Genomic DNA, 22579 nt, shown 5'->3' with positions numbered 1-22579 from the left:
TTCATGAAAACCAAGCTTGAGGGCCTCCTCTTTTCTCCCCCCCCCCCCCCCCCCCCCACAATTCCCTTTTCTGTTCGCTGCCATCTCCGTTTTGTTTGGCTGCCTGTAAATAGTAGGCTGACAGAAGTAACGATGTATTTTTTATAAATTGAGAGTAAACCAGGAATCACATAAGTCTGAGGTTAGGTTTTTGTTGCCTAATGGCAAAGCTGTAAAACGATGGAAGGATCTATTTTTTTAATGACTGCACCCTTAGGTGAGCAGTGTTGTACATCAGTGTTTCTACTTGTGCATGCTTACACACTAAGGACAAATGAATGCTCTCCCACCCTCCTAGTCACCTATCACTTTTCTATTTATCATTTGTACTAAGACAGATCTGTGTTTGTGTACTTGTCTGTGTATTGAAAACCTTCCTTGCAACTGTGGTATTTTATGACACTTTTCTCATTCAAACTGACATTACAGAGATCAGTCCTAAAAGCCAACTCTGTTGGTCAAATAGTTTTACATATTTTGTCATCATTTGGTTATCACGACTCATTGGCATAGCAACTATCTGTATTATGTGGCTAACAACTGGCCAAAGATCAGCTCTCAAACACCCTTTCAATAGGCCATGTCTCCGAAGTGAACCTGTCATCTATTTAGGTCTGTGCTTTGTGGGCTTCAACAGTACTATTTCATTTCCCATGAAAATAGGAGTTTCTCCTAAGGCCCACAAACCTATTGACTTCAACATTGTTTTATAGGCTACATGATCATTTTTCTAGAGCGATCTTTGTTTAAACGTATGTCATTAATTAGGAGTTGGAAGATGATTGCAGATTGACTTTGCACTCAGATATGTTAAATTGTAGGACTGATACTTATCAAAGACACAGGTATGTGCTCCAGTTTATAGATGCCAGATAAGGCATCCAAGAAATGATTTCTTTTAGCTGTAGTTAAAAAGGTACCTGTCACCACTATTTCTAGATAACAACATTCTGACCACACTTGAAGCCCAATTGTATTTAAACTAATTACACAGATAACACATATATATGGGACCTGTGTTACCTGCCACATGATATCTATTTCTATCCATCCAGTTTTAAGATTTACAGCAGTGCCCTATCTCGGCAGGAGACCTGATTTTAATCTGCTACAGTCAAGTAACACTTACAGGTCTTGTTCCTGCCCCAGCTTGTGACTGAACAGCTGAAGAAGAAGCAGCAAACCAATGCTGCCCTCTCTCTCCATCACTCTACTTTCTCCTTCTGTCAGCATGACACTTATTAGTACATGAGCACTACAGCACAACTGACTGGATACTTGCACTGCTTTTCCCGCTCCTAATTTGTGAGACCGAACACTTCCCCCTCAGCATACACTGCTGAGAAGGGCTGCTGCTATCTGTCAGCAGTTCTCATTCTGTCTGCTGATTGGATAGATGTAGCCCTGAATCGTGCAAGGGGTGTGTCAGGCTGCTGCTTCCACACAAATCCAATTTTTTTTCTTTTATAAACTGCAATTGGCCTTTAACCTTTACTGATGATATAACACCTCTACTTAAAGTGGATTTGCATTTATCATAAACCCAAGCCCTAGGAATGAAAAAGCTCATTCCTAAGATTTGGACATATGCAGACCTGCCAATATAAGCAGAACTCCAGACAAACCGTTACCCTTTGGGTCAGTTATGGATTTATTCAGAAATAATTTCCTAATTTACAGTGTTTTTGAATGCTGCGTATAGATACCTTAAGTGTTTGTATTACACAGAGTAAGGGGAACTACACTAAGAGCTCGTCAGGCACTATTATGTTTCACAGTATAACATGTTTCAAGTGTCGGGGCTGGTACATGTTTAGGTGTAATTGCAGGAAGGTGACCTTACTTTTAGGTGGTATTTAGTCATAGTCCACTTATCTGGCAGGTAGGTAAATAACACTGACAGGGCTATTCACAAAAGGGTGAAGAGTTTGAAGAAGGCAGGAGAAATGAAAAATATAGGACAAAATAGCTGATTTGGAAAACATTTCCAGTTCAGCTATGTTGTCCTAGATTGTTCCCTTCTCCTGCCTCCTCCAAACTCTTCACCCTTTTGTGAATAACGCATTGAGAATGTTGCAAAAGTGTAGCCTCTGAAAAATGTCAATATTGCTAATTGCAATATGGCCCTATCACCAAATTGCAACTGTCATTTATAGGCTTAGATTTTTTTTTTTTTATTGGAATCTGTGAGATTGTGGCAATTCTTAATGTCTACATTATCATATATGCAGCCCATAGATTGGTGGAAATATTGGAATCAGAAAAGTGACAGAAAAGAAATGATTCAAAAATATGTATTTCAACATTCTGTGTTAACTGTTTAGCTTGTTTTTACCCTTTGTCACGTTTCACACGTGAATAAGCTCCGTCTGTCCCCTACTTTCCATGCCTTCTTTGGGATTTCTTCTTGTAGATAGGTACCCTAAGCCTACATGTTCAGAATGTGTTTTGTCAGGACACTTCCATAGCCAAAGAACTGCCTGTATCATATTCTGCTGCCTCTGTATTCAGTGCCGAGATTTTCTTAGTCCAGAAAGCTGCTCCTGACACTGAGAGCTGCTATTCAACCTCATGTTTGCTGTTTATTAAGATTCGGTTTCTGATTTCCCTTGTGATATCCTATAATTTGTTAGTCACAGCCAAGTGCATCGCCTTCACTTCATCTTTATTAAACATAATGAACATAATCCAGTTCTGGGGTCAGAGTAGAACAGGCATTGACATCTTTCCTGCTTTGGGTCCTTGGTATGCATTTACCATTGCTACAAAGGGAGAGGCTCCAGCTAGTAAAACAAACTGGCACATATCAGATCTCTGTTATTTCTGTGAACACCTAAGGAATGCTGAGACAAGCATTCTCACCTGGAAGCAAACAAAACGTAAAATATACTTGAGTAATAAACTTCAAGCATGGCATTCTTATCTATCTGAAATGCCCAAAGCAGCCATCTGTCCACTATTGTGCCCTGCTGATAGTAATGTATAGTGAATTTTAATACAGAAACTGTTCTGTACTTCATATCTGAATGATGCTGCTAACTAGGGATGCACCGATACCAGGTACCTTACTCGGTACAAGTACAGATTCTCTTCCAGCTCCAAAATGAGACTAGAGGAAAAGTTAGGAGGCAGCTGTCATTTGTAAGGAGCACACGAAGCTCCCGGGATTTGTACATCTCTGTTTTATTGTATGATTTTGTTTTTATAAATATAAATAAAGGGATGCACCCATATAATTTTTGCGAGTACTGATACATTTTTGTTTATTGCCATGTGACAGTTTTTCTAAAACAATTATTTCAGCACAGTGGTGGAGCGCCAGAGCCCGGTCCAAGCTGCAACCGCTGCAACCCTGGTAGTTCTCATGAAAATGTCAAGTATCGGCACTGGTATCGGTGCATCCCTACTGCTAACAGATCCTTAGGTGTTTGGTCTGTAATGGCAACCTTTGGGAGATTTGCTCATCATATCCCCAATTTCTGCACTGCAAACCCACCAAATGTTTTCTTGTTTCATATGGGTGACGTGGCAAGAGATTGTTGTTGTTGCTGTAGACTTAGCAGATAGATTACTTATCTGTCTAAAAGATTTTTAAGTAACAATTATCCCAAATTATCTTGGCTCTTAATCAATTCACTGCCTGATTATTGCAAATGATGTACTGAGTGGTCACAGCTTCTCTTTTGCAACCATTCTTGACCTTAGATATGAACTCTTCTGTTGGTGTGTGAGGCTTGGGGAAGTTTGAAATTACCACAATAACAATAGCGAGTCATGGTTAAGGATTCATATTAAAAAAGTGATCTTGTTAGAGTGGAATTAATGTTTCCGTAATTGTAAAATATCTCCAGAAGCAGTGTCGCTGTATGTTTCTCAATGGTTACTCAGCAACTGTAGACTATGATCTCCTGGAGCATATCATCTTATAGGTGTGGATGTGGTCTGTGCTGACTTTTCTGAGCCCAAATTGCTGTCGAAACAGCCATGTCATCACCGATTTTGATACATGCTGACACTATTGCCTTTTTTGAAAATGTGAATCTTTATGTACAGTGTACATCTTGTTGACAAAAGTATCATTTTGAAAATTTAGCAGTATGTAGTGTTCAGTTCTTTGCATTTTAAGAAGACAAGTTGTTAAAAATTGATCATTTATTAGAACAAATGGTCAGACCTACAGATAACCTTTCATTTATCTCAAATGCACATATACTATGCAATGCTTGTTGGCTGATCCCCCTATTGCTTACTATGAAGAACTAATAGAACATGCTGGCTTATTTACAGAATGTTGGAAGAAAATATCCAACCCACCTATTTGCAGAATGCCTGCTGCAAAAGCCTGCTGTCCACAGAAACGGGTGATAGTGGACATACCAAGGCTATGAATGTGATGGGGGCTATGGATTCTGCTGGGAGCAGCTGACCAATATTGTATTAACATAAAATCCCACAAGAGTCAAGTATTGGATATGTATGTCGGGAAGGTTGTCCAATGGTCTTGAAGTTGTAAAGTGGCATTTTTCTATGTCCTTTCCTGAAAACATAACAATAATTATAAAGGTAGAAGTGATGCATGCTGTATACATCCCTCCACATCTGTTTAAGGTAATGGAACCACTGCAAGGAGCCTTTAGAATAAGCAGAGTCTCATTCACCACATGAAACTGCTGCAGTAATTGAAAGTTGAAAATCGATGGTCTTCTCTCTTATGACACCCCATCAGGCTGTCCATTTGCTATATCCCAATGCATTGTGTGAGCTCTGTCTTGCCCCCTTTTCTTTTCCATTGACTCAATGGTTACTCAGCAGCTGTAGAATATGATCTAGAGCACTGTGACAAAGCTGCAATTTATACTACAAGGGCCCTCTGCCTGGAGGTAGTAGCTGGGGAATATTACAATGTCATAGAGGGGAGGAAGGGAGGCCCCACCCGAAGAGCTCCACTATTTCTTGAAGCTTATGGGTGCAGTGTGCTGTATGCATTCTGCCCGTCTCCTACGTCAGGAGATAGAATTCAGTTCTGCAACAGCCAAACCCATCATGCCTCTGGCAGTCATGCCTGTGGCTCTCAGAGTCTTGCATTGTCTCATGGGATTTGTAGTTTGACCACAGCCGGAGTGCCGAGGCTGTATGCTCACTTGTGTTTTAAAGCCCAACTTTCTTTTGGTGTTATTTAGAGTGGATAAGAGTAAAACATTTTTCTTGACGTCTGTGCCCCTATTGGGAAAATTACCTTTCACTTCCCATCTCATTGACAGGGAGTTGGACAGACAGGCAGTGATAGACCTCTCCAGTAGGGACAGAGAACGCAACATTTTTAGTAGATTTTAAAAAATGTTAGTGGTTTTTATAAATGATGTGTGTGCCTTTCTCTCCCGGTGACATTGTCTCCCTTATCCCTTCATATTTTTATCCTGGTGTCACAGGAGTTTCTTTAAGATACTTATGAGGGAAATCTCCCCAGTAGAATCACAACAATGTAACCAAATTAAGGTTTTGTCCCTTCCCCACTCTATTCAAAACTAAAAAAAAAAGGAGGATTTGAATACACATGGAAAGTAGAAATTGTTTAGCAGTCTCCGAGGCTTGGATTTATGAAACTCTGTCCTAAGCCGGCTCCACTATACATGCTGCATAATGTAATGGAAAACCTGTCAGGCAACACATAAATATTCTGTTTGATTTTGAAGGTTCGAAACGGTGTAAGTGACAGCTGTAGTGTGCTTCAAAGTGCCAGTGAACCTTTTGTGTGGAGTACAGATAAGAAAGGTGCATAGACGGTATGTCATTACAAAGGCAGGATAGAACTCCTCATACAGGTTCTTGAAAGTGATGCATGACTATGCGTGTTACATTTTTTGGAAGGACTGCTAGACTTCCCACATAGGGGAAAGTAGGGGAGCCATTTGGAGATTTTATAAAAGGTTATTTTTAAAAGACATGTCAGATGCTTTGTTTTATTCTCGGTTATTTTTGTGACACATACATACAAATATCCTGAGATTAAATGTGCCAAGTGTACTACTTATATGTACCAATTCCTGTACAGTATTCCCCTGTAGCTTATTATCTGCATTGGTGGGCAGCTTGAGCAGAACAGTGCTACTTCTACCTCTAAAACACTACTGCTTTTAGGCACTTTGTATTGCACTGCCTAGAGCTGCAGACATACCCCAACCAATGTTTCATAAGGGGGATCTCGCCAATTTTTTATGCTGTTTGCAGCAGTCTCTCATCAAGTATCTGCCTGCCTATGCAGCTGCTGTATGGAAAAGCTTGCATATGCCAAGCCTAAGTTGCCAATTTTAACATTGTTTTAATAAAATTTTAACATTTTTGAGTGTTGTCTTTTTATACTTACAAAATGATTTAATGACAATGACCCATTTGTATTTGAAATGTGCTGTTGTTAGTCATTTTAAATTCAGCAAGTATTGTTGAAGTTGAATGGTTAAGACATTTACATTGTATAGGAATGTTTTGCATAATTGTCATTGAGTGGTGAATTCTCTAGGTTCTATTGTAGATGATTGGCATCTTTTACATTTGTGTAAGACTGTAGGAATTATATGAAGGTCTGAAACTTCACAAATGTATGTGCAGCCAGTAATGAGAAAAACAAACCTAACTCATTTTCACAGTGGTTTCTCACCGCTTACACCCCGCTTTGTGATACCAAGAGCTATGGACAGCATGGCTCATCTTCACTTGTGAACGGTCAACATAGTCCATAAGGTTAGGGACCACGGACATAACCATCTATGCCCACAATGCCTTTTTGTTCTGAAACACATTATATGCAAACTACCTCTTTTAATGTGCATGCAGTTAATGACTGACGTTTGCTAATTATGCAAATCTTAACAAAGGACAAAATTGTCCTGTTTTAAATATATCCTGCAACCAAATGTATGACATCTTTTATAGCTGAGTGGGCTGCAGTTATGTGAATTAGATAATCTCTTATTATTATACTGTGCAGTATGTTGAGATCATTAAAGAGTCAGTCTACTCAGAGCTGATAGTTCTGTGTTTGATAGATGCTGGAGAGATAAACCACCATACCTTTTTTTAATGCCTCTCTGGGATTCTATTGGTGAGATATCTGTACTTTTGCTGTAGTCATTACAATGTTTCCAATCTTCCTTACAGGAACAGAGTGGAGAATCAGGGCAAGGAGTTATTGGTAGAGTATCCAACACATACAAGAATTATCCCAGCCTACACTTATAAGTAAAATATCGTCCGGACTGACCATCTAAAGGAACCCATTCATAAGATAAACATGGGAACTGCTATTACTCATAACCTCCTTACAATACTAACCTGCTGGCTTTAAACACTGACCCAGAACAAGTATGCAGACCAGGCCTTTTCCTGACCTACATACTTGTACTGGGTCAATTACCTTTGATGCCATGAGCATGCTAACATTTCCAGAAGCTTCCATGTTTCTCAGTAGAAGCCATGCTCTGTCTGTGTTTTCCATATGTGTGTGCCTATTGGAGGCGTTGGGACCTTTTAAGCAGTAGGGGGCATATGTATGAAAAGTGTAGTAACTAGTACATTTCTTATTGCCCATTGCAAGCAGCCAGCGTTCACTGTCATTCTGCAGTTCAGCTCTAGAAGTGAAGCTACAGTTGCTAACTTGCACATGAAAAATTGTGGGTCTTTTGTTATGTTGTCAATATAGGTGCAGATAATGGTCACTAGAGTTGTCTTCATTGTTGGATGTTGGTTAAATGTCAGACATGCCTAGTTACAAAGAGCCTGGTCACCGGACTTGTTGTAGTTTATCAGTTTATATATTTAATGATTTACAGACTTGGTAATGGGGTTAGGTGATAATAAGCAAATAAGTATTGGTTCCTATATTAACAACTTGTGCTTGTGCCATTCAAATATTCTTTGTGTGCCATTACATTTGACAAAACCTGTTTTTTACGTGCTCAAGGTTGTGGTAAGAGGTTACCTTTTGTCCTTTTTTATAGCAGGTCAGTAATAAGATCACAGTAACAAACATGCATGTGAGTTTTGTTATCAGCTGACACCAGTGTGTACACAGAGGGGTTTATCCTGCACTGTCCCCGTCTGACCTGTGTTTTTCTTTTATGCCATTCAGCATAACCAAATCATAACTCCCTCCCATTAATCGAGGGATCGGTGAGCACTGTGTTGCTTACAGAAACTGTTCACTTCACTGCTTATGTCAGTGTAGGGTAAAACCCACACAAGAGAAGATTTTATTGTGCATTGTTTCCACAACTGTAAACTGTTTTTCAGTCATTTTAGGGTTCAGTGACCCCTATATATTTACACTTAGTCCATTTATACTGAATGGAAACACAACACACTGCAGATCAGCAAACGGGTCAATAGATCACAAAAACAAATATATTATTTTCAGAATTGTATTTCTTTCTCATCCATTGAGGGACACAAAGTGTTAAATCTTTGGACTCTACTCCCAATTACAAGAGGATTGGACATAAACAAACAAAAAAAGCAACTGTAGGGCAGGATACCCCTCTCAGTACCAGCATGTCTCAAGTTTTTGCTAGTGTCCTAGGAGGATGAATGTCTATTCTACAGCTCTGCTTTGTTTGGACTCATTTTGTGGTTTAATTTTTTTCTTACATTTAAAAAAAAATAATCTAATTCTATAATATAAATTGTAATTCTTTAGTCAAGACACTTTTCTTCATTGCTGCTGGAGCTCTGTCTATTCAATAGCAGATTTCCAACACAGTTGTGCTCAGCCTACCGCATCTGAACCACTGTGGACTGCAGATATGGGGATAGCATGGAAGTGACATAGTTACATAGTATTTGAGGTTGAATAAAGACATTAGTCCATCAAGTCCAACCTATTAGGTTCTCATTCTAGGAGTACCCGTACCCCTGTATATTACGGTCCCTTAAGAAATCGTCCAAAAGTTTCTTGAACAATTCCACATTATTTGCTGAAATCACCGCCTGTGGCAGTGAGTTCCAGACCCTAACTGATCTTACTGTGAAGAACCCCCTTCGCCCCTTGTGCTTGAATTTTTTTTTACTTCTTTCTGGCAAAAGTTAGCTGTGCTGCACTTTTTAGGTCCACAGCAATTGGCATTGCCTCAGCACTTGCCTTGTCTATGAAGACTCATTTTAATTACTTTGGTCATTGGGGCCTTTATTCCCTGCTCATGGTGGTTCTACCATAGAAGAGGTTAGCGATGTGGGACATCATCCACAGGGTGGGGTGTCACCAGTGCGCTCAGTTCTTTTTTTCCTGCCATACAGCATCAAGGAAGCATCTGCTGGCTGCTCCTGCCGGAAGGGAGCCATATGGAACTGCGCTCCGTTCATGCTGCCCGTCTACAGTGAATTTGGTCACATCTGGCCATCCGACCCTCACCTGCTATCAGCTGTCCGGGTTTTGTGGGTATCTGAGGCCTTGCCTGTTACCCTGAGTCCATATGTCTCATTACTGCCACGCAGTTGTAACATGTCTGATTCTGACATGGGGAAATGTCCTGCTGTAGCAGGTGCCCCCAGCTCATATACTACTAATGGTCCTGGGGCTGCTTGCAGCAAGCCATCTGACAGTGCCATCTACCACCTGGAATCAGGTTATGCTCTGCTTTTTAGAGTCTGTTCTGTCCATGGAGTCCTCCTTGGCTCCATCAGGTGTGGCTGGACCCTCATACCTCTTAGCTGAGGTTTTTACAGCAGTCACAAAAGATTTTATGGCCCAAATCACCTTGGTATTTCCTGACACTGATCTCTGAGGCCACAACTGCACTCCTCCTGCAGATTGTATATCTAATTTGCCTGCGGCCTTAGTGGCCTCTGGGCCATGGGCTGCAGAGTCTTATTCTGAGTCACCCCATTCATTGACTGATGAGCTTACCCCTGGGGAGTTGCAGTCTACTGCCATAACTCCCAAAATAAAATAGACAGTTTCAGCTCTTATTGATACAGTACGCACCAACTAGAAAATCAAACTGTTGCTTCCATCAGTGTTTTTTTCACCCTTGGGTCATTCAAAACTCTTAAGGCTGTAAAAACGTTCCCTTTGCACCTGCTTTTTTTAACTGTTTCTCTATGGTGATTGAACACATCCTGACGAGCTGTGCGAATTCTGCAGCCAGTTTCCAGTTTTCTATTTTTCCTGGGCCTGCATTTTTGCTGTGTTGCCCACCTCTCAGTTGGACTGCTTTTTGGACATCCCAAATATTTAAGACTCTCAATGGCCTCAATAGACGAGAAAGAAATTATTGTACCAATCCTAAAATCTTCTTTTTTTTTGAGAAGTCCTTTGAGAAACACAGATCCCGCCATTATGTGTTTATAATCACACTCGTGGTACAACTTTGCTAAAATACTGAGGTATGCCGGGGGTGGAAGAAGTTCTCCTGGGCTTGCCCAGTTTTTTTTTTTTTTTTATTTGTTTGCAAGTGCCCAAAGGTGTAAGACTTCCTGTGTCCCTCAGTGGACCCCAAGAAATTAATTTTACTGTAAGGATGTACAAGTCTGGTCTTTTTTTTTAAAGTAAAAGAAAAGTGCTATGCCTGCATTCATGTGCATGCTGCATTTTTTGTTCAACTGACATCCCTGGAAGTTGTGGTGTCTCTTCTTCATTCCCATAACCTCCCATATTGTCTTTATTATACACATTCATTCACCGTTCACGTGCTGTCCATTATTTTGGTTTTCTAGTATCAAAGACGAAAACTAGTTTTTGTTACTGTACTTTTTAGAATTCTTTTGAAACTTGCTCCGTAAATTGTACAGAAAGCATAACAGTGATAATGTTTAACTTTTTACTTAACATAATACTAACTGGAATGAGTTACAACTTCCTTTTCAGTTTTTATGACTGTTCCTGTTGATCCTGTGTTCAGACTATGCATACCATGGCATTTACATATTCTGAAGAAGCAGTAAAAGCATCCTAACAACTTGAGGATTTTGAGTTTAAGTGATGTGTTAAAAATAATCCAACAAAGTTTGTAGGGCGCATCTATTACATCCAGCGCCTTTCCTCCCCGCCGCTATTACCGGGCAATTGCCAGCTCTCAAAATGACAGCTGGTAATTGCTTTGTATTACACAGCAGGAGCAGCTGTCAAAATGACACTTGCTTCGCTGTCTGCAAAAGTCCATGAGTAAATTTAGTCTAACAGTGTATTATTTCATCGTAGTTACTATTTAATGTCAATATATTACTATTAACCCTTAGTAAGTCCTAATCTTATCTAATCCTTTACCCCTTCACTATTATTTTTCTGCTGATTTTTTTTTTATGTCTATTTTTCCTTTGTTACTTTTTCCAGTGTCACAAAACAAGAAAATGTGCACAACTGAAAAAAATATTAGCAAAAAGTCAAATTTTCCCATAAAAATATATCCCCATATATATTCCCACATATATACATAGTTTTCTTAAGTAATGACAAAGTTATCGCTAAATAAACAGGCCCTGAATGTGTTAAAACAAGCCCTCATTCACTTCTGTAATTATAGGCATTCTGGAGATATTTGTCTTCCAAGTTCACATCAGACTGAGCTTTTTGATGTTGAGAGCAGAATTTTGGCAGTCTCATGTGTGTTAAAAACCAACTGAAACAGGGATCTTACTAAAAGGGTGAAGAGTTTGGAGAAGGCAGGAGAAGTGAACAATCTAGGACAACATAGCTGATTTGGAAAAATTCTCCAATTCAGCTCACTTTTCAGTTCAGCTATGTTGTCCTAGATTGTTCACTTCTCCAAACTCTTCACCCTTTTGTGAATAACCCTGTATGAGTCTTAATGAACAAATTACATCACAACTAGAGAGTTCAGGAATGACTTGTGTAAGGGCCCATTCACACCGCAACGATGTGCACAGCAATGCACACGTTAATGCCCATTGCAAGGCAGGCTACATTCCATCACGGCATAACCTATGGGACGCCTTGTATTGTGCCACACTGCGTTGCAGCACACATGGGTTTTGGAGGTGTGTTGGGGTGCCATTTACAATGAATGACACCACAGCGCATCAACGGCTGTAACATGAGTTGCAGTAGCATTCTCTTTATCGCAACTCAGTGGTGTGAATGGGCCTTTTAAAGCTTTTTTTTTTACTGCTTGTTACTAATCTGTAAATAATGTCCATAGTCTGGGCACAGATGCATTTCAAGACTATATCGTATTTTTTTAAATAGATGCCTAGATTCTTATTCAACCCAGCCTATGGACCTCCTTCATTGATCTTCCTGAAATGTAATTTGCTGCAATAGTCAGTATGCTGTAGACCAGCGTGTTTCTCTGCTCTGACAGTACAGAATTTTTTGATCTCAAGTCACAGGTGAACCTACCAGCCAAATTTCATTTTCCTACTTTTGGAAAGAGTGGAGTAGAATAAATATTTTGTCAGGTTTTTCCTTCTGGCTGGGGCCCCATGGGGAGATTTTCCATGACCTGTCCTAGTGACACCCATTCACGATATAGGGGGTGTATTTGTCTCTAGGACATGAAGGCACAGACATCAATAAAAACATTGTCAGATGTTCTGTCCCTTTGTCACTCTACTAATGTGTTTATGTTGTTGTTGTCTGTGCCCCTATTGGGGAGATTTCCCCGACTAATAGAGGATGGAACCTTTCCTCACTCTATCCACAACTAAATAAGGGTTTGGCTCTAAGTGTTTTTTCATGTAAGCTGCTGAAAAATAATAATGCTGTGCTTCAACTTGGAATTCTGGAACTGTCGGCAGTTAGTGAAGACTAAAGTTGACAACCACGGGTAAAGCCAAATCTCAGATACGGGGACACAAACACACCTGTGGATTCCAGACACTAAGGCATACTTCCTGTAAGATTTCACCAACATTAATAATAAGGAACGTTGAGGAACAAAGCAGCAATATTAAAGCTTTATGAGGTAGCAGTATTACCCAGATCATCCGCTCTTTGTTCTGGAGTAAAGAGGAGCCTTCACATATATTGTGGCACAGAGAAGTCTTTTCCTCCTGCTGTGAATGTGTGAAGCTTTTTATGTTCTTAAGCACTTTAGTGAGATTTCATTTCTGATCTTGCAATGCAAATGTATTCACATTACACTACACTTGGTAAACAAGATCATACAGAGTACATGTAGACTTTATGTAGGTTCATGTAGGTTTTGCATGAATATTTGACCTGGTTTCTTCCTATGCCCTTTTGTTTTGTTTTTTCAATGTTATGTTTACAGCTTGTGATCATGTAGTGGTGCCTTATGTTGTGAGAGACTGTAATCTGGTGTGCATTTACAATGGAGATGTATCTGTAAGTAGACATCCTGCAGCTGTTGGTGTGGAGTGGAAGGATGCTTGTTCAAATGTTATTTGTTTTCTAATCTGTATAACAAATGGTAAATAAAAATAGATCTTTCTAACGACTCTTTGTGCCTTGTTTTTGAATGTACCCTCATTTTTACGTACCCTTCCTTTTCTGGGGCTCTTGTTTTCGAATGGACTGGCAGCTGATTGAACTTGCCGAAATGCAGTCAGAATTGAACTATTAGCTTTGGAGGGACTTAGTGTATTTTCACTTTTGCAACCATCTTTGAAGAACATCTACTTTTAAACTACTTGGCCAACAAAAAGTCACACTCTAATAAGCTTATACAACATCAAAACATTTATTGCATTCATTTTTCACCAAGATCTTGTAGTGATGATGGGAGAGTCAGACCACTCAAGGTTTTCACCAGCACATCCCAAAGCTTCTCAATGGGGTTAAGGTCTGGACTATGTGGTGGCCAATCCATGTGTGAAAATGAGGTCTCATGCTCCCTGAACCATTTTTTCACACTCTGAACCCGATGAATCCTGGCATTGTCATCTTGGAATATGCCCAATGTGCCATCAGGGAAGAAAAAATCCATTGATGGAAAACCCTGGTCATTCGATATATTCACATAACGTTGCTGATCCTAGACCTGACCAACTGAAGCAACCCCAGATCAGAACACTGCCCGAAATACAGGTGGTGACTTTTTTTGGGCCAGGCAGAACGCCACCAGATCACCATATTGCATTGAATATTTTTGACCAAATTAAAACATTACAGCGGCTACAGTTTTTAATGAAAAGGTCATTTTTATTCACATTAAAATACAAAATGGCTTGTGCAACAATGTTATATACGTTATGTAATCTTTTTTAAAGACTTGGTATACACAGATATTTTTTCGTTCGCCCTGAAAGCTGACCGAAAAAAAATGTAAACGATTTCTTCATCTGCGTTAAATCGTCTGGATAGAGGAATCTCTCCTTGTGGCTAACTGGAATGCAGGTGCTATTTGGCCAACAATTTTTTTTTTTGCCTTACTCCTTCAATTTTTCAACTGAAGGATGTCAGTCGGCAGCCAGCAGATAGGGCAACCCAGTGAGCGGATTTCAGCTGATTCGGTAGGATCCATCTTAACAATGAGCTTCTCTTATTTGCTCCTTTTCGGCCTACTTATTATTATATTATTATACCACTGAGAGCATTTTGTGGTATCTATTCAATGAGTGCAAAATAATACCTGTTGATTCTGCTGAAAGTTATGTGAGCTGATCATTTCCTGTACACAAGGAGGGTTTTTGTAAAAGGAGATGAGACGAGGACTGTGTCCTTGTTATCCATCAGAAGTTAAGCAGGCAAGGCTGACACCACATGCTTAGCATTTCAGAGCTCACTAACCTGATTACATTTTTCAGTGTCACATAACAAGAAAATTAGCAAAACTGAAAAAATAACTGCCATGCTTTGTACCAAAAACTTCATTTTAGTGTCATTTTAAACAAAACAAATTGTAGAATAAAATGTATAAATCGTATTTACAGTAACACTACTTAAAAAAAAAACAAACACTGGTCAGAATAGAAAAAAAAATCAAATTTAAAAAAATTACATAGAAAAACAAAATAAATATGAGGACAATATTGCCAAAAACCCCTCTAGTTTTCCTTAGTTTTTTTAATATTTTACCTTGACATATGGTTTAAGCTGAACACAGCTGAAGCTTTCATTTGAATTTTTTCCAAATTGCAAAATCTTAATTAGCCAATATATCTTGGAGGTGTATATTAAAGAACCAGCTCCAGCTTTTGTGGAGCACTCCAAATATTAGAAAATGGATTTGAAAAACATAGTCGACAAACACTGTGGGGTTTTTTGGTCAATCATATTTCCATATGTTACAAACAATGTACAAATAAAATATTTATAAAAACAGTAAACAAAATAATTAAGTTAAATTAGGCATTCTATTCACAACATACTACTAAATTTCAGCTGACTCTGCAGAGAAGCAAAATACTGAAGATCTGTTAGTCTCATAAGCTTCAGTGTAACAGGAAATTGCAGCTTCTATTTGTGAGATCCATTGTTTCTGGAAAATACATAAAACATTGTATTAGAGATGCAATGTTCCTGACTTGCTGTCCCTTTGTAATGAGTTGTGGATTTTCAGTATCTATTGCAATTCTAGCCCTGGTTCATCCCCTTGCACACTACTGTTGACTTTAACAGAAGTCAGAATTTACATATAAATGTGTAGTACAATATACTATAAAATAGAAAAGTTTAACAAACCTTTTCAGATTCAGTATTTGCTTGCATGATGAAGGCAGCAATACACTGCTGATAGCGATTCCCATGCTGGATTAGGAAAGCATTCTTCATTCCATACACTATTGAAGACAAAAGCAGATGGTAAATGAAGTTGCTCTAAACCTGTTTGTAGTTATGTGTTTCTTTATTATTCGTATTAGGGATGCACGAAATTACATTTGTAAACTAAAACTTCAAAATTCGTCAGGCCATAACCAAAAATGACTTTTTTTCCCCAACCTTTTTAAAACATTTTACATTGTTTTTTATTTTAGTTTTATGGGTTTTTTTTGTACTTTACTGTTAGGGGCTTTGCCTTTTGAAATAGAAAAAGAGATTGAGTCCTCAACATTTTTTTGCAGCCTCTGTTATGAATGAACAGAGTCCATCCACTATACTGAGTGTTCCTGTCTATTCCTAATTCATAGTATCAGTTACTATGCCCACAATCATGAATGAACAGGAAGTGATGTAGAGCACTTCCTATTCATTTATAACTAGGGACACAGTAAGGAAATATCCTCAGTTATTTACAAACAGTGTGATCAGAACTGAATGACTCTCATTGTGAAGCGTTCCACCCCTCCTGCAGCTCTCCTCCCCGCTGTCCTAACAGTTTCCCTCCTCCCAACTGTGCGCCAGCGGCTGCATTGGTTCTGTGTCCCCTCTGATCCCCACTGCCTCTGCCGACACAGGCCTTGAAAAGCAGCATGGATCAGAGGGGACACAGACCAGCGCCCAGCAGGGAGGAGAGAAGCTGGGGATTTTTTTTTTACTATCAGCATTTTGCCCATTGTACCATTTTCGGCCATAAATTTGGTGCATCCCTTATTCGTATTCTTCAGCAGAACAGCAATCAGCCCATGTTTTATCCCAGAACACATTTGTCCTTTCTTACAAGACACTGTAGTCATTTATACTTAATTACCGGAAACGTGGAAGGCATCAATACTTTTTATGCTGAGCCTGTCTAGTGGAATAGGCTGGTCTAAGACTTTGCAGTAGCCACCTTCTTTCACTATCCTCTGCAGCTCTGGATGTAAAGATGGGTACATTGTGCAAGCTTCTACAGATGATGGTTTCTGCAAAGAAAGACATTTACAACACAAGACTGATGAAAAGTATTAATTCATTGCTGAACAAAGTACCCTTCCTACACCAGTGTAGACCCTCAGGTTGGGTCCCATACCCCTCAACTGCTGCATAAAAACAGAATTCCAGCCAAAACATTTTAAAAAGAGTAGGGAAGGATTAGTATTATCTTTATTGTACGGACATAAGTTCGCAGCACAGAAGTTTCACGGTTGGGAACTGATTCCTGTAGTGTCATTGACACATGTATATCTGCATACAGTGTTTTCTGTACATACATTCCTACGGACAGAAAAGGTGCATGAGCATTAAAGCTGGCCATACACTACTCAAATTTGATCCAAGTCCTTCTGAGCCGGACCAAAAATTCTCAGATGGACAGTGACTGCAGCCAATCAGCTGCTGTCACTGTGGAGGTATACTGACAGCGTAGATGGGGAAATATTCCCACTGGGCTGTTTAGCATGGATGGGGAAATACGCACAGTCTATGGCTAACTTAACCAAAGGAAATATCAGTAATCATATGAACCCTGTATTAACAATTCTAACCCATCTCTGGCACAATAAACTTGTCTGCCAGGAAAAAAATATTTTCTGTCCAAAAAGAACTTCCAGCAAAACTACAGTTTGCCATTGAACATATAGGCAAAGACCAATCCTTCTAGAATCAAAGATGGAGTAATCAAAGATAGTGTTGTTTGGCCCCAGTCAACGGCAGACATGTTTGGTGCAAACTGAAGACCGCATTTTCAGGAGAAGGATCCTATTCTAATTGTGAAGCATGGTGGTGGAAATGTTATTGTTCAAGGCCGTTTTGCTGCTTCAGGGCCTAAGCGGCTTGCAGTAATCAAATAAACTAGAATGTCTGCATCAAAGTGTGCTTAATGAGGGGCTATTTTCCTAAAGTTTAGGTTGAACCAGAATTGAATCTTTTAATGTGTTAATAGACTGAAGTACACTAGCAAAGTCACCAAAAGAAAACATGACGGTATATGAACTAATATATGCAATTATTTAAATACTTTTATTTATTTTTATGGGCAGTGCATGCAAGTAAAACCTATAAAATATCTTGCAACTGAAGGCACTTTGCATGAAGGATTAGTCACAAATTTATTGAGTCAATGGGGTTGATTTACTAACCTTATAAACACACCACGAACATGTATACACCTCTGTAGTGTGTTCCCTCCCAGCATGATCTATGGGTGGAATCTAAACACCTTTGTAGTGTGTACACACCCAGCAGGTGTGTTGTGCAAAGCCCTGCATGAATTGCAAGGTGATGTTGTGTAAATTAGCTCTACGTTGTGTTGCTTGCGTTGATGAATGCAGGAATGTAAATGCATGAGCTAACCATTTTTGTCTAAACTGTGAAGCAGCATTATATATGCATCATGTGCATGATTTTCCCATATATGGCATTAGTGGAAATATGCTTTTAGAGACTTTTTGGTTGATAAATACGTTTTGCTGTGTGAAAATCACACGCACCTGGTGCGTGCGTGTGTTTAGGTTAGTAAATCACCCCCAATGTCAGAGACTTGTGGGCAGTTATTCAAAACGTGTGCATGTCATTTCTGCTAAAGGTGACAATACTAGCTTCTGAGGACAAATGTTTGCTTTCTTGTCTATTGATGGTTTTGTGAAATAAATAACTGCAGAGGCAATTATTGCTTGCGTGTTTCCAAGTATATCTCCTTTATCTGTAGGTAGTGTTTGAATAAAGATCTAATGTTTGCCTGTTCAAATACGCTGAAAAAGTCAACAATTTCCATGGGAGGTACTTACGTTTTCATTACATATGTAATGTAAAAAAGTATGTAAACAGCATATCCTTTCAAAAATGTAAATGTAGGATTTATACACAAGAAATTTACTTACCCGTTTGTTGCGTTTAATTTTTGTTATCAGCAGCAAGTCATCAAAGAGGAGCAGGTATACATCAAGAAGACGTGTGCTCTCTAAAGAGAATAGAAACATACAGGTTTCATAAATCCCCTTGGTCTGCATTCACATACATGTGTTGTGGTAATACATGTTTTATAGCATGTTACTGAAAAGGGCGTTAACACGCAATTATGCATTGAAGAAAAATGCACCTGAGCTATAACACCCTACAATGCACAGATGTGAATACCCTGTGTGTTGTGGTACACCCCATTGACAAAAATAGTGCAAGTGTGTTGACAATCCAAATCATTGGCCAGCCTTAGCACAACCTGTGTTGACACATTGCAATAAAGTGCTCTAAATGGCTTGGCCAGCTGATTTGAAAAATGTTCCGGAGGGCTTGGCAGCGAAAGGGTTAAAGGGTTTCCAAACCCTCCGGTGTTTTTGCATATATCTACTGCTAGCAAACAGTAGCTATATGCAAAAAGTTGGGGGGAAAAAAACGCTTTAAAAGCGGTTTAAACTTACCGATGGCTTCGCCGCGCGTTCCCGTCCGAAAATCCAAAACTGCTCGGGCGTCTTGGGGGCGGCCGCAAAGCATCTTGGGGCGGGCGCATGCGCAGTTCGGATTTTTGGCCGGGATGCGAGGAGAGACACAAGGTAGGTCTATGGACGTGTCCACCCGCATGCAGACACCGTGAGACAGGAAGTGCCAGCAAGGACAGAGGAGTCAGCGCTGGATCGGAGACCCGCCGCACCGCTGGAAGGACAGATGAAAACATCAGGAAAGAAGATCGTATTAAGAGACATCATTTAAGGTAAGTGCTGACATTAACATTGGGGGGAGGGAAACAAATCTTTGACTTTAATGTCACTTTAAGACCCATTTAAACTGCATATATTTTGCAGCATTTTTACAAAACAGCAAAATATTTTTACGAAACATATTTCATATGAGCCTTTAGGGCTCATTTCTGTTCTTTCAGCACAAATAACTGAAATCCCAGACATCATATATACCCTATAAATCAGGACACATTATTATTGTTAAATGTTTAAATTATGACTTTATATGCAGATGTCAAATCAAATTAAAACCCATTATTTACTTTAAAAAACTGTATATAATATGTGTAGGTGCAATGAATGAGGAAGATGGAAATTATGGTTAACTTAAGGTCCCCACACACCTTACGATAATTGTACGATAATCGCGGGAAATCCCGCGATCGTACAATTATCGTAAGGTGTGTGGAAGCCGTGCGAACTCTACTACTGTAAGGTCGCACGACTTTAAACTTACGAACATGTTTCATGCATCGTACGATGTTCGGCGGGTGTGTAGCATGTTCGTGAGATAAAAGCCGTACGGGCCGGTGTGCGCAAGGGCACACTGCCCGTTCGGCATTGCGGCCATCGGAAGCCCGCCCCTCAGGAGGCGTGGCTTGCGATCATCGCAAGTACGATCTGCCTATGCAAGATAGGCAGATCGTACGTTTTTTTTAAGTACCTTACAACCATCGCAAGACAAAAGCCTTGCGATGGTTGTAAGGTGTGTGCCCAGCCTAACACAGAGCAAAAATGGCAAAATTGCTCCGAAAACATTTTCCGAAGCTGTGTCACTAAGGGGTTAAAAGTGGAACCATACTAGTCCTGATAGTTACATTGTTTTGCATGTTATAGTGATCAGCTTGGAATGGGGTATCCAGATGAACTACCAATCTTGTGATATGTGGGAGTCAGTTGCACCAACCCACACAGGTGGACTGTACAGATGATATAGAAAGCTTTATTGAACTATTTATTGGCTACTTTCCTGACGCCTGAGGACAGGTTCCATTCATGTTAGATTACGCACCTGTAAGGGTAAGTCTTCCTTCATGAAGAAGCTGTCTGTTCGGTGAAGATAACATCGTCTCTACATTAGGTTCTTTGAAATAGTTCTTAAGACCCTAAAAAGAGAAAAATCACAGAAAGAAATTTTACGCCTTTTGAGATGGAATGTTTTCAGTTGAAGGAGACCAGCATTTATTACATGGCTTGGTTCTATTTTGTATAACAAGCTGCTTTCACTGACTAGTACCAGGTCTACCTGGTATGGGGATGATTTACAAATTATCAGAGCAGCCATACCCGACTGAATGCCATTAGCACAGTATGGCTGACCAGATGATTTATAAATAAAGTCTACACAAGCATTCACTTGACTTTACATTTTTAAGGTGGTCACTATTTAGCATTCTGTCATCTTTGTATGTCAGCCGCTATAACACTGATATAAAACTTATGTAAAGCTGATCAGACAGGCAGATATAAAAGACACAATTTAACGCAGCTCTGTAATCATTAAAGAATAACTCCAGGACTTTCAAAAATGTACCCTTGCAGTGGGGCTATCACCACACTGTACCCCAAAAAAGTTCCCATATCTGTATTTCATCTCTGCATTTAGCTAACTGCCTGGAGTTCTGCTTTAACAATACTAGTTAGTGTTCGATACACATGGAAGTGCATGACATACCTCTGGGATGAAAAATCTTTTATCTCTCTCCCACAAGCCGGGCCACCCAATCACTTCCTGGAGTTGCTTGAATTTCTGTGACTTGTCCAGCAGTTTCACCTTTCCTTCCAGATCTCCTAAAAATGCAGAAGAAAATTTACAGCTGCGTTTCCCTACATTAAACAGGAACCAATTTTATGTCTCCCAAAACAGTTACGTTTTAGGCAACTGTCAAGGTTGCCAGTGTACTTATTGCAGCTCTCAAGCAAACCTTCAAGCCCTTAAATGACTGGTGTCATAGCTGATCACATGTAAAGCATCCAAGCACCATGCCACACCAGCAGTATGGAACATGCAATAACCCTGATCAATCTTGTAATAGCCAAGACAGTGAGGGCTAAATCGGGCCCACAAGACATTTAGTGCATTGGCATCCATCTAAAATGTAAATATTAGTGTTGGTTTGGCTTATTTAGCTCATAGGTAAGATGGCCATCGTCCAAATAGCAATTTTTGGCCACATCAGGTACCAAGCTATTTCCTACTGACCAGGCAGATACCTACTGGCTGACCATGCTTGGAGGGGAGTACCACATATTAAAGTAGAACTCTAACCAAACATTTTAGGCTTTGATTAAGTGCAGGAGAGTTAAACCCCCCTGATGTTTACTTCTGTTTATGTCCCTGCTGGGGAGATTTTTCTTCTTTTCCTGTACTGGTGATTGAAGTTGCTGTCATCCCACATAAGGAAGTATCTCTTAAGTGGAGACATTGCAATAACAACACTTTAGTAGTGTGGAGAAGGGTTACAACCTCTGTGAGATTCTTGATGCTGTATGAACCTAGGTGGTGATTTCGCCTTACTGATGTGGCAGGTGGTCGCTTGGACAGGAAATGAGGTAAAATCCTTAACAATCAAACAGAGAGTAACACCCAATAGAGGTAAGAATTCTTCTACTATCTGTCTAATCCACCAAGTTCCACTTAAAAAAAACAACTGCCTAATACTGAACAAGGTAAATTAGTAAAACAATATATTTTAGTAAAATACAAACGTTCATATGTTCATATTCATTCACCTTTATGTCTGTGTTCTGGAGCAAGTTCAAATAGGGTGTCTATTATAACCAGGCCTGATAAGAAATCTAAATCATACAAGCAGAGCGGGGTTGCTGGGCAGTCTCAAACACTGTTTTGTTCTTGATCCAATGGCACAAATTCTACTTCTGAAGATAGCATTGTTCATAATGAAACGTGTGGGTTATGGGCCAGATCATTTCTCCTAGCGACTATTACACAATGGGAGATAAAATGATCTACTACAGAATTAACCCAAACTCATATATGCAGATCTAGTATACAATATATTCACTAAACTGGTCTTTTGGCTTCTGTTATAAGAACATATACTATTTGTAATATATTTTAGGGCCCTTTCACTTT

At 39.6% G+C, this 22579-nt stretch overlaps 1 protein-coding gene across 1 annotated transcript in view; it reads right to left on the bottom strand.

The window, feature by feature from the left end:
• Positions 1-15274: 15274 nt before the first annotated feature.
• Positions 15275-22579, bottom strand: part of PLEKHG7 (pleckstrin homology and RhoGEF domain containing G7) — a 31238-nt gene continuing 23933 nt past the window's right edge. Inside the window, exons 11-16 of the mRNA XM_018560238.1 lie at positions 21158-21273; positions 20495-20588; positions 18628-18707; positions 16578-16731; positions 15632-15729; positions 15275-15428 (exon numbers count right to left, since the gene is read on the bottom strand). Of these exons, the coding sequence (XP_018415740.1) occupies positions 15321-15428; positions 15632-15729; positions 16578-16731; positions 18628-18707; positions 20495-20588; positions 21158-21273 (650 nt within the window). The 3' untranslated portion in view covers positions 15275-15320. The remainder of the gene's footprint in view (positions 15429-15631; positions 15730-16577; positions 16732-18627; positions 18708-20494; positions 20589-21157; positions 21274-22579) is intronic.

This window comes from Nanorana parkeri, unplaced genomic scaffold, assembly GCF_000935625.1.
Source record: "Nanorana parkeri isolate BGI_ZX_2015 unplaced genomic scaffold, ASM93562v1 scaffold442, whole genome shotgun sequence".
NCBI classification, from domain to species: domain Eukaryota; kingdom Metazoa; phylum Chordata; class Amphibia; order Anura; family Dicroglossidae; genus Nanorana; species Nanorana parkeri.
The sequence above is the reverse complement of the archived record's forward strand: the minus strand, read 5'-3'. Positions and strand labels throughout refer to the sequence as shown.